The sequence below is a fragment of the Equus quagga genome, chromosome 9, assembly GCF_021613505.1.
Source record: "Equus quagga isolate Etosha38 chromosome 9, UCLA_HA_Equagga_1.0, whole genome shotgun sequence".
In the NCBI taxonomy this organism is placed as follows: domain Eukaryota; kingdom Metazoa; phylum Chordata; class Mammalia; order Perissodactyla; family Equidae; genus Equus; species Equus quagga.
The window spans coordinates 105,030,368-105,042,472 of record NC_060275.1 but is presented as its reverse complement, the minus strand read 5'-3'; the positions used below and the strand labels follow the sequence as shown (position 1 = coordinate 105,042,472).

General features: G+C 33.8%; 1 protein-coding gene across 1 annotated transcript in view; it reads right to left on the bottom strand.

Moving 5' to 3' along the window:
• Positions 1-10,014, bottom strand: part of CDH18 (cadherin 18) — a 304,050-nt gene extending 294,036 nt beyond the window's left edge. Inside the window, exon 1 of the mRNA XM_046672142.1 lies at positions 9,787-10,014. Coding sequence (XP_046528098.1) covers positions 9,787-10,014 — 228 coding nt within the window. The remainder of the gene's footprint in view (positions 1-9,786) is intronic.
• Between the last annotated feature and the right edge of the window lie 2,091 nt (positions 10,015-12,105).

Genomic DNA, 12,105 nt, shown 5'->3' with positions numbered 1-12,105 from the left:
TAGTGTCTAAACATCCTTAATTCTATGTGTTGTTTAGGGTAACTGTAAAAGTATCAACTTTCAACTTATAAAGGATATCTGTTAAAAAAATAGGGTACAGTCATATCTCAGGAAAAAGTAAACTAAGAGAAGTTTGATATAGAAGTAAGGGATAGTCAAAAAGTGTTAAATATGTTAGACATAAACTATACACTTTTACATAATACTAATCATAATAACAGTAAGAAGAATAATGAGTGGCTTAAAAACAACTTGGCACAGTAGGCATGTAAAAAGTAGAAAACACAACAATGTAATCAAAATTTGATCATTCTATGTCCTTGTTGTTTAGGAGGTGGGTAGAGATGTTAAATTGTGACATGTCAAGGCAAGAAAGCCTGCAAAAAATTAAGACAAGCACAAATATCAAAAACATACAGCATAAAACTTCTAAAACAGTAGAAAGAAATTCCAGTAGAAGTCCATATAGTAGAACAAAAGGGGAAAAAACAAAAAACATAGTGAATATAAAATACAAAATAAATTGGTAGTAATAAGTCCAAGGGTATTAGAAATCACAATTTGCATAATGGAATAAAATCATTGCTTAGAAAAATAAATTGTCAGTAAAATAAATATTGTCAAATAAATATGTCAATAAATTGTCACAAACAATTTAATAACAAATAAAAGTTTAATTAACAAATAAAAGTTAAAACTACTCTGTACGTGTTATAAACAGACACATCATAAGATACACATATAAAATATCATTACAGTGATATAATAATTTGGACAAAATATTCAAAAACATTTTGACCAAGAGAAACATTAAGGATGTTAATATCAGATCAGTGCTGGCACTATTGCCATTTGGGGCTGATAACCCTTTGTTGGGGGTGGGCGGGAACTGTCCTTGGTGTTACAGAATGTGTGACAGCATCTCTGGCCTCTACTAAGTAAGTTCCAGCAGCACCACATCCTTACTTGTCACAATCAAAGATCAGATCCACATTAGAACTTTCATGAACCCTTGGCCTTTTTGCCTTATATAGGCCCTTTTTTCAATTAAAACAATAAATTCTACTTATAATTGTATTTACTATAAAGACTAAATATAACTCAGCTGAATTATACTCGTTTTCATATTTTATTCTGCTTTGAAAATGCATTAAAACATTTTCCTGGGCCCTTTAAGTATCATAGACCTTAGTGAGTAGGCCAACTGTAACTAATAGACAATTTAGCTCTGGCGAAAAATTTCTCCAGACATTGCCAGATGCCCCCAGGAGTCAAAGTCACCGCTGATTTAGCATCACTTATACACACACACACACACCAATATATACATGGGTGAGTGCATTTGTATAGTAATATGAAGTTCACAATGTAAGTAAATATATATGTTGTGTCCATATGTATTATGACTTTTTAAAAAATTCTAAGTACGGCATTAAGAAATACATTAATTAAACATTTAAATAAAATATCACCTAGTCTTTAAAAATATAACTTTAATGAAATCTGATTTCTCAAGAAAAAAGTTCTAAATCACTACAAATTAAACAAATATACATCAAATCAAATGACTCTTTCATGCATCCAATTTCTTATAGCACTGGATCTAAGTAGTTAAATTTGCATGATGACTATTGAGAAAGTTCTATATCCGTATGGAACTGTATGCCATAATTAATTTCCCATGACATCATGTCATCACATTGTCATTTGTACAAAATTCAAATGTCATGTTTTGATGCACAATGTTTTCCATTTCAAGGCAGCTATGATAAAAATGTTCATAAAACTATCATCTTGACAATATTAGATGAGAATTTGGGCCTTTCTTTGCTGTGCATTTAATTTTTAATTCAGAGTTTATGATGATACTAAATCTATCAAATATTTTTTTTCTGAAGCCTGAATCTTTCCTATCCTTTTTACATGGTTTATTCTCTCTTTTACCTCAAAATCACTTGTTTAAGTTGAAACTACAGTGCTTCATATTAAAAGAGATTTGAAGGTTGTCTTTTAAAGAAAAGAAAAAATATAGAATAACAGCCATAACAGTAATGATGACAGGGGAATTTCATGTACTATATGCTAGAAATTGATTTTCATTAAAGAATCAGATAGCTTACAATTTTTTCTTTGGCACAACCATCACTAATTCTGTGGACATGAAGAGGTCACTTAACTGTTTCAAGCATTTCAAGTTGCTTTCTATTACTTAAGGAATTTGGCAAGACGATTTCTTAGTTCCTTTATATTGCTAGGATTCTTTGCTTACCTCTGTATGTTTATTGCTATAGTTTTTAATAAAGCAAGTTGAGAATAATTATCTACCATCTACACTTATGTACTCACACACCCACAGGACATGGGTGGGGAGGAGGTGAAGAGTGGTCGAATTTTACTAACTAAATTCTTAGTAGATATGGGCAATATCTTCTACGTGTTATGGTTTATATCTAGAAAAAAATCCAACAGTTATAAGCAGATACACCACAAAGGTAGGTAAGTGATAATGGAGAATATAATTAACTTGTTTATTCTGCAAATTTTTAAGTTCTTATTAACTTTTATTATCCAACATATCTTTACTGTCAATACAGCCCCAAATCTAACATAACGTTGTTAATAGATCAGCTATTTTACCCTAAAACACACTGCTAAGTAAGAACACACTTTTTGGTCTCTTACTTCTTGTTTGTGATTTTTTATTCCATTCTCCTTAATTATTAAATAATGCAACGTGGACAATATCCACTTACAAATATCCTGGAATAAACACAGAGTTTCCTTTGTATCTTATATAAGAATGCTTGGCCAGTTAAAAAAATCATGTATAATGTTTTCAAAATGAAAACAGTATGTATTTATGGAGCAGAACATCTTGCTAATTACAAGCAGTTACCACTTGAAATATATGAAGCATATTGCTAGCAGTAGTGTGTTAATAGACCTTTTCAATTTATATCCTTATTTAAATTCTACCAGTTACATACATTTACATGTTCCCAACATACACCAGTAAGAGTCAACACACTTTGCAATTACAATCTACACATATAGTATATACTGTATTGATAAATATGAGACTCATATTCAATACAGTCAATGGCTAGTGGCTAAAAATAGGAATTCAGATGTATACCAAATTAGAATTTCTGGTCTCTAACAAATGCAATTTCATTTTTACACCATTCTTATTATTCAAAAAGTAATATCTTCTAACACATCTGATAAATGATAGATATTAAGGCCTGAAAAAAACATTTTTATCTACTGCTACTAATTCTGAACACCAATAGCCTCAAATTTCAGAAGAATCCAAATCAAATAAAAACATACTTTCAGCCAAAAATGCTAAGAATTATCATATTAAAATAATAAATTTCTATAAAGCATAAACAAAGTCAAAATGCAAATGGCAACTGTGAAGAAATCATTGGTAATTTATGTGACTAGCAAAGAACTATTGTACCTATTATATAAAGAACTACTGGTACTGATAAACTAAAAAGAATAACAAAAGAATATAAAATCCCGGGCTATGAAGAGTCGTTTAGTAAAAAAAAGAACTATTTCTATTCCCCCAATATGAAAAGATGATCAATTTCACTCATAATAAGAGAAATGTAAATTAAAGATACACAGAGATGCAAATTTTCACCCATTATATTTCCTAAATTCCAAGTTTTACTATCTCATTTGTTGCCATTACAATATAGAAATAGTCACTCTTACACATCACTGGCAGAGGTGCAAATTACTAAAACACCTATGAGGGGAATCTAGTAATATCCACCAAAATTAAAGATTTATTTATCTTTGAATCAAAATCCCACTTCTGGAAATCTCTCCCACAGATATACCTGTAAGTCTGCTAAATGATTTGTGTACAAGAACGTTCATCACTATTGCGTGTAACACAACAAAACAACAATAAAGACAAAAACACCAGAGCTAATAAACATTAAAAGAACTATGGGGGAGGGACACACCCGTGAAAGTGTAACAACCTCAGAAAATTCTCTCTTCCTTAAAAGCAATGACTAGTGAGAGAGATTTTTGTTTTAATAATTTCTAATAAGTATCACAACCATTAACATAGTAGGGCTACAACAGGTTATAGTTTAGGGAGTACTTCTCAGTGAGTCACCATAGTTGACCATTACAACAGGCACTGAGATGGATCCTGTGTGAGTAAAGATGAAAGAGTCCCAGAACTGCTTCCAAGGTGTTCACAGTATACTAGGTGAGGCAGATATCTTAACCAGGGGCTCACAGACATTTCCTGTAAATAGTCATCACTAAACATTTTAGACTTTGCGGGCTTTACTCTCTCTTGCCACTACTCAGTTCTACCATTGTATCTTGAAAACAGCTATATACAATAAATAAATGCATGAGTGTGGCTGTACTCCACTAAAACATTGTTTATGCAAACTGAAATCAGGGTTTCATATAATTTCCATGTGTCACAAAATATTATTTAAAAACTTTTTTCGACAATTCAAAAATGAAAAAAAACTGTTTAGTATGCAGTTAATACCAAAACATGCAACTGGCTGAATTTGGCACACAGGCCGTAGTTTGACCCATAATCTAAGCTATAAGCCAGACTTTCTAATATATTTAAGTTAGTAACAGAAATGTAAAGCAGCATCTCTCAGTTTTACATGTAAGGAAACAGAAATGCAGGGAAATGAGGAGACTTGCCAGTTGTAACACAGATAATAAGCAGAGAAGCTATAACTCAAACCCAGCTCTTTGTTCACTAATCATTATTATCTCATGAAGGCGAAGTGTCTACTCCAATGATAGGGATGATGTGTGACATGCATTTTAGGATGTGTGTGATACTTCATATAATATGTTCTTACTTATAATGGGGTTCATTCAGCACTGTTCATCTTTTGAGGAATGAAAAATAGACTATATGGTCTGTGTTAGTTTTTCCATGATTTTTGGAAAAGATGGGAAGGCTTTTGTTTTAAAACTGTAATGACGTTATCATATAATTTATTCCAGAAGAAAGAACTTATTTTCTAACAAACGTGCTATTATATCTTCCTTGCCTTAATCCTTCAATTATTTAAAAATATCTTTAACAAGTTCATGAAATATATAAAAAGATCTTTAATTGGAGCCGGCCTGGTGGTGTAGTGATTAAGTTCGTGCACTTCAGTTTGATGGCCCTGGATTCTCAGGTTTGGATCCTGGGCGCAGGCCTACCATCTCTCATCAAGCCAGTCTGTGGTAGCATCTCACATAAGACAGAGGAAAATTGGCACAGATGTTGGCTCAGGGCCCATCTCCCTAACACACACATGCAAAAAAACCAACAAAACATTCTTTACAGAATTAGAACAAAGAATCCTAAAATTCATATGGGGCAACAAAAGATCCCGAATTGCTAAAGCAATCCTGAGAAAACAGAACAAAACGGGAGGTATCACAATCCCTGACTTCAAAACATACTACAAAGCTACAGTAATCAAAACAGCCTGGTACTGGTACAAAAACAGGTGCACAGATCAATGGAACAGAATTGAAAGCCCAGAAATAAAACCACACATCTATGGACAGCTTATCTTTGACAAAGGAGCTGAGGGCATACAACGGAGAAAAGAAAGCCTTTTCAACAAATGGTGCTGGGAAAACTGGAAAGCCATATGTAAAAGAATGAAAATTGACCATTCTTTCTCACCATTCACCAAAATAAACTCAAAATGGATCAAAGACCTAAAGGTGAGACCTGAAAGCGTAAGGCTTCTAGAGGAAAACGTAGGCAGTACACTCTTTGACATCAGTATTAAAAGGATCTATTCGGACACCATGTCTTCTCAGAGGAAAGAAACAATAGAAAGAATAAACAAATGGGACTTCATCAGACTAAAGAGCTTCTTCAAGGCAAATGAAAACAGGACTGAAACAAAAATCAACCCACTAACTGGGAAAAAATATTTGCAAGTCATATATCTGACAAAGGCTTAATATTCATAACGTATAAAGTACTCTCACAACTTAATAATAAAAAATCCAACAACCCGATCAAAAAATGGGCTGGACACATGAACAGACATTTCTCCAAAGAAGATATACGGATGGCCAATAGGCACATGATAAGATGTTCATCATCGCTGATCATCAGGGAAATGTAAATGAAAACTACACTAAGATATCACCTTACACCCATTAGAATGACAAAAATATCTAAAACTAATAGTAACAAATGTTGGAGAGGTTGTGGAGAAAAAGGAACCCTCATACACTGCTGGTGGGAATGCAAACTGGTGCAGCCACTATGGAAAACAGTATGGAGAGTTCTCAAAAAATTAAAAATAGAACTACCATACGACCCAGCTATGCCACTTCTGGGTATCTATCCAAAGAGCTTGAAGTCAGCAATTCCAAAAGTCTCATGCACCCCAATGTTCATTGCAGCATTATTTACAATAGCCAAGACACAGAAGCAACCTAAGTGCCCATCAACAGATGAATGGATAAAGAAGTTGTGGTACATATATACGATGGAATACTACTCAGCTGTAAAACAGAACAAAATCATTCCATTTGCAACAACATGGATGGACCTTGAGGGAATTATGTTAAGTGAAATAAGCCAGTTAGAGAAGGATAATCTCTGTATGACTCCACCCATTTGAGGAATTTAAAAATGTAGACAAAGAGCACAGATTAGTGGCTACCAGGGGAAAGGTGGGGTGGGGGTGGGCACAAAGCATGAAGTGGTGCACCCACAACACGAATGACAAACATTAATGTACAACTGAAATTTCACAAGATTGTAACCTATCATTAAAAAAAAACAAACTTTAACTAGGCCTTGAGATAAATCCAAGAGACATATTTATATGGTAGTTTTGGTGTTTGATCTCTCATGGCCAATACATTCGAGAAAAAAATTATTGATTACAAATTATACATATATATGTACAATTATATATATATTTATGCATGATTGGCATATGATTATACATATATATGTATATGTATCCTATCTGCCATTAGAAATAGATTTATGATCATGGCCTTAGCCACACATAAAGGTCTTAGTAGTGAAAAACATATATTGACCAATGTCAACAAAATAAATTCCCTCATAATAAATCCAGTCATTGACAGAGAAAAGTCTAAGAAAATTATCATAAGACAAGGGAAGTTGGTATGTATCAAAACACTGAGGCTTGTGCTCTTATCGAACGTCCAGTGACTATTATTTTATAATGTGAAGTATAACTACAGGTATACAAAATTACAATCAAGAGCTCAAGGAGAATTTAAAAAAGCATATATGATACATCTAGAAAAAATATTAATACCAGAACTGCAATGCATGATGATTATTTTATTTCTGTTGAAAAACTTCCTGCTGGCATTTCTGTGACAGAGAGGTGGAAAGGAGACAATTTTCAGCTCTTTGGAGATGTCCCTTCTCAGGCTCATAGAAATTGTAATGATTCTAGTTTTTGAATATGAATTTGTTTATTATCTATTTATAAGTGTTGGATATAAATTCACTTCTTAAATAAAAATAATGGGACAAGAAGGAATTATTTTCAGCACATGTCGATTGTTGAGCTTTGTATTTTTTTAATTGTCAAAGTTATGTATATATGTATGTATGTATGTGTATATGTACGTATTTATATTGGAGGTTGGTGGGTGAGAGGGAAGAATCTGTACAATTAAGTTAGAATTGCTCACAAAAGCAGATTAGAACAGAGAGAAACACTTTGATTGAGGTGCCCAAGCGAGGCAGAGATTAAGAGAACAACATCCTGGGTGTGATTCCTTGTATTTCTTCATCAATACCACAAACAGTAGAACAGATCCTAATTTCCACAGAACCTCCACACACTTGAATGGTTTCACAGACCTCTGCCACCTCCTGATGGGTAACAAGCTCTCAAACATATGTTTCTTGGCACCCAAGCTCAGAAAGATCGCTTGGAATTGATCTACCTACTGAAGCTTCATCTTTCATTAAAACTAGGTGAACAGAGAGAAAATGAGAAGTTGTCTTATCTCTCCCTTTCTCTTTCTGGCAAATTTTATTTTTGTTTCTTAGTTAAATAAAAATGACAAGAAATAGGCATAACAAAACCTTTTTAATAATAAAATATTTTTTCCTTTTGGTGTACTCCTGAAGGGGAAAAATTTTTTCTGTTCCTTTTTTTCTCCTTTTCAAGGATTGAAAGGATTATAGAGAAAGAATTTTGAAGTTCATAAGAAAAATAACTTTCAAGCAATTCAATATATTATGTTTTAATTTTAACATATTTGTTTCCATTTACTTCATGGAATACTTTGTAGGGAAAAAAGTATATGATGAAGTTGATTCTCTTGTCTCATTTTAATATGCATATAAGAAAATGATAGAATTGTTTCAGATCTTTTTTTGTGTTCCATATTTTGACTCCACAGCCCCTGCCTTGTACAGAAAATACAGCTGCAACCCAGTCCCTGTTGGACGAGGGGTGGAACAGATGGCCCGTGATCCTGTACTGCCTACACATTAGAGAAGCACCAGGATTTGGATGGAGTACAATTTTTTTTAATTTTTTGTACTAACAGTGCTAAAGTGAAAATAAATAGTCAAGCAGGGAAATGGAAGTCACTGAGGCTGCAGTCCCGGAGATTCCACTGCTGTGCTTGCTGTTTCTCCCATAGATACTCAACAAACCTAAGTGTGGCTGCTTCCAACCATCAGTAATTCATCAGAAGATGGCTTCTCTGCTTCTCACTCGATTCTTTTTAATTTTTTTTTTTTTTTGCGCGTGAGGAAGAATTGCCCTGAGCTAACATCCGTTGCCAATCCTCCTGTTTGTTTTTGCTTGAGGAAGATTAGCCCTGAGCTAACATCTGTGCCCATCTTCCCCTACTTTGTACGTGGGGTACCTTCACAGCATGGCTGATGAGTGGAGTAGGTCTGCACCTGGGATCTGAACCAGTGAACCCTGGACTGCCAAAGCAGAGCACGTGGACCTTTAACCACTGAGCTATGGGGTGCCCACCCCTCCCATTCTTTACCCTGGAGGCTAGATGACACATCCTTAAACTGCCCTCTATTACTGAGCACACAATTTCCTAAAGTGTTTGACAAGCCATGATACTGTCTTACCTGTATTTTTGACAGAAAGGGAAGTTAGACTGAAGTTACTGCCCATTTCATCAAATTCATTCTTTTGGGAATTTTTAAAAAAGTGTACACCCAGTGTATTTAATCTACATTTAAAATTTATCAGCATTGTCATGGAAATTAATTTGGAAGATTGGAGAAATATCCATATGCTTTTAAAGATTTACTTGAATTTGAATACAATCTCTGTAATAACTAACAGAAATGTATTAAACATCATGATACAGTGTTTTCTTTTTAGCATCCTGTGCATCAGCAATAGATAGTAAAAAGTTTTAAATATCAGTGTATCAGTAAACGACATTGTGAATTCCAATATGCATTCACAGTAATAAAGACAAAATGACTTAACTCTGTGTCCAGTTAACTGTTTCCATTTTACATGAGAGAACAGAGAGAGCAATATGCTGGTAAAGAGCACTCAGTCTAGTACATATGGACAAACGTTCAAGGGGATGTGACATGATTGGTAAAGTTCATTTTTTACAATCATTATTTTGAACTGTTGACTATAAGTAATAGCATTCTATAATATAATGCACTTCACGTTCCATGTCTCTCAAATCCAACTCTAACTCCATCCTCATCTCACCCCACAATTTCCTAGAAAAGGGGAAGAAAAGACAATGAAAACTTACTTTTCCAACATATTGTGGATCTGGTCCCATATGTTCTTCTAAAACAAAGAACTGATTCCAAACCCATCCCCTTTTGGGACGATGGTGGACTTCGGTTTCACCCTCAATGTGTTTGGTTTGGTTTCTGGTCACCTTGATGGAGCTGTGGTGAGCAGTTCCATAACACCTCTGCACAAAACAGAGACACACTAGGACTGGACAGATGCAAGATGTGCTCGTAATTTTCATTGTAAGATAACTTTCCAGTTAACAGTTTTCTTTCTTTTCCTTGTCAGCTACAAATGCTTAGTGAGCATTCAAGAGAGAAGCCAAAGCATCTTTTGGAAGGAGAGTCCAAAGTAAATTGTTTGGCATGTCCATGATTTAACTGCCCATCAGGGAAAGGTCAGACTACATTTACATCCTGAAACACTTGGAGAACCAAAGCTGTAGTTGTCTGATTCCAAATCTTCACAATAGGTGAACACGGGCAACCATTTTCTACCTAATGGAAAAAGAGAAAATTATATACATTACAAAACACGGTAGCTTAAGTATTTGCTTTGAGTGCAAATTATACTATTTTGTAGTGTGATGCTGACAGGCAAAGAATATAAACAAATTCTTTTGGAAATACACACATACATACAGATAATCATACATAGGTTTGCACACTGCACACATTTTTCCATGGAGACCTCCCTATCTCTACTGTTAATTCTCAGTTGTATTTATATATATAATTGAGGCTATTTATATATATGTATTTACATATATGTATATATATATAATTGAGGCTATATATATTCTTTGAAACAATGGGAATGCAGCCCTAGGGAGGGATGAAATGCTCAGAAATTGACCATGAGTATGTGCACATGTCTGAGCATAGCATGATCTCTTACAATACGTGATCTATTAGGGACTCCATGCAAAGTACACATTTTTTGTTTGTTCTTGTGTTTATTTTGTTTTTGCTAGATGTGATACAAATGCACTACACAAACCACACATCAGTTACCTACTATATATGACTGAGTGAGCTTCCACAAAATACTTTCTAGGGTTGAAAATTGTCACAGACCATCACAACAATCAAGCAGGTCCTTAATTTGCTGCATAAGTAAAATAGAAGAAAATAAAGCATAATAGAAAAGAAGATGGCTGAAAAGACTGTATGCAATTGAAAGTTACTCCACACTTGGGGATCAGATTGGCACAACTGAATCTGAGTGAGAACACCAAGTGGCTGAATCATATCTTGCATGGATTTGATAGGCCTGAAGATAATACTCCCGAGTGCCATCTTCACATATAGGCAAGACCAAGACGGATATTCAAGCTTGGAAATGACACCACACATAATTCCAGCAGCTATGTAAACAAAGGTGTAAGGAAGAAAAGAATGGTGCCAAAAATAAGAGGTGAAAATTCTTTGATTTTCAAATAAGAAATGTTGATGACTTGGAATTAGGTTTTAGTATAATTGAGCAATCGAGCAAAACTTGAGAATCGTTTCTAGAAGACAAAACACGGGATTTGGGAGAGAAAAGGAGAACTCTGAAATTCTTAGCTTACTGAAAACTGTGTAGTAAGTTTTGCTGTATTTTTATGTATGTGTGTTTCAATATGTGTTTAGAAAATTATATTGATTCAAGATTATCACTGTTCCATCTAGTAATAAATATTAGATGAATCACTTTCTCATTCCATAAAATTCACCTGTATAAATCAGCACAAATTGAAATGTAGCTCTAAATGAATTACAAGGTGGTTCACATGACAATACGGATTATTTTAAAATTGAATATAAAGAATCAGTCAGCATAATTCTTTCATACAATTGAGAAAAATGTTTACACTGAGCAGGGAATAAAAAAATCACAAATCCCAGAGCAATCTGCTTTTTTCTCAGTGTCTCTCCCCATAAATTAGGGTTAATAATAATGCTTACTTCACCAGTGGTACAAGAATTGTATTGGATTAGAATTGAGATTTCATTTTAATCATCTGGCAAATATAAATTGAAGTTTATAATGTTTTATGAAGGCAAAGACACATTTTTCATTAATTTAAATTAAAATGAATCAAACACTCTAACAGACAAAAAAGAACAATATCATTCTAGCTCCAACTTGGGACAAAATACTGGAAAGGAAGTGAAAAAAGAGATTTTCTTGTCTTTTTTTGACAAGTTACTTACAACACGAATTTACGTGAACCATCTAATTTCTCTGAGTCTCAATTTTCTCACTTACTAAAATTTGTGGCTTGAATAATTACTTTTAATATTCTTTCCAGCCTATCCAATAAGTTATTTGGATAATTTTATATTAAAGT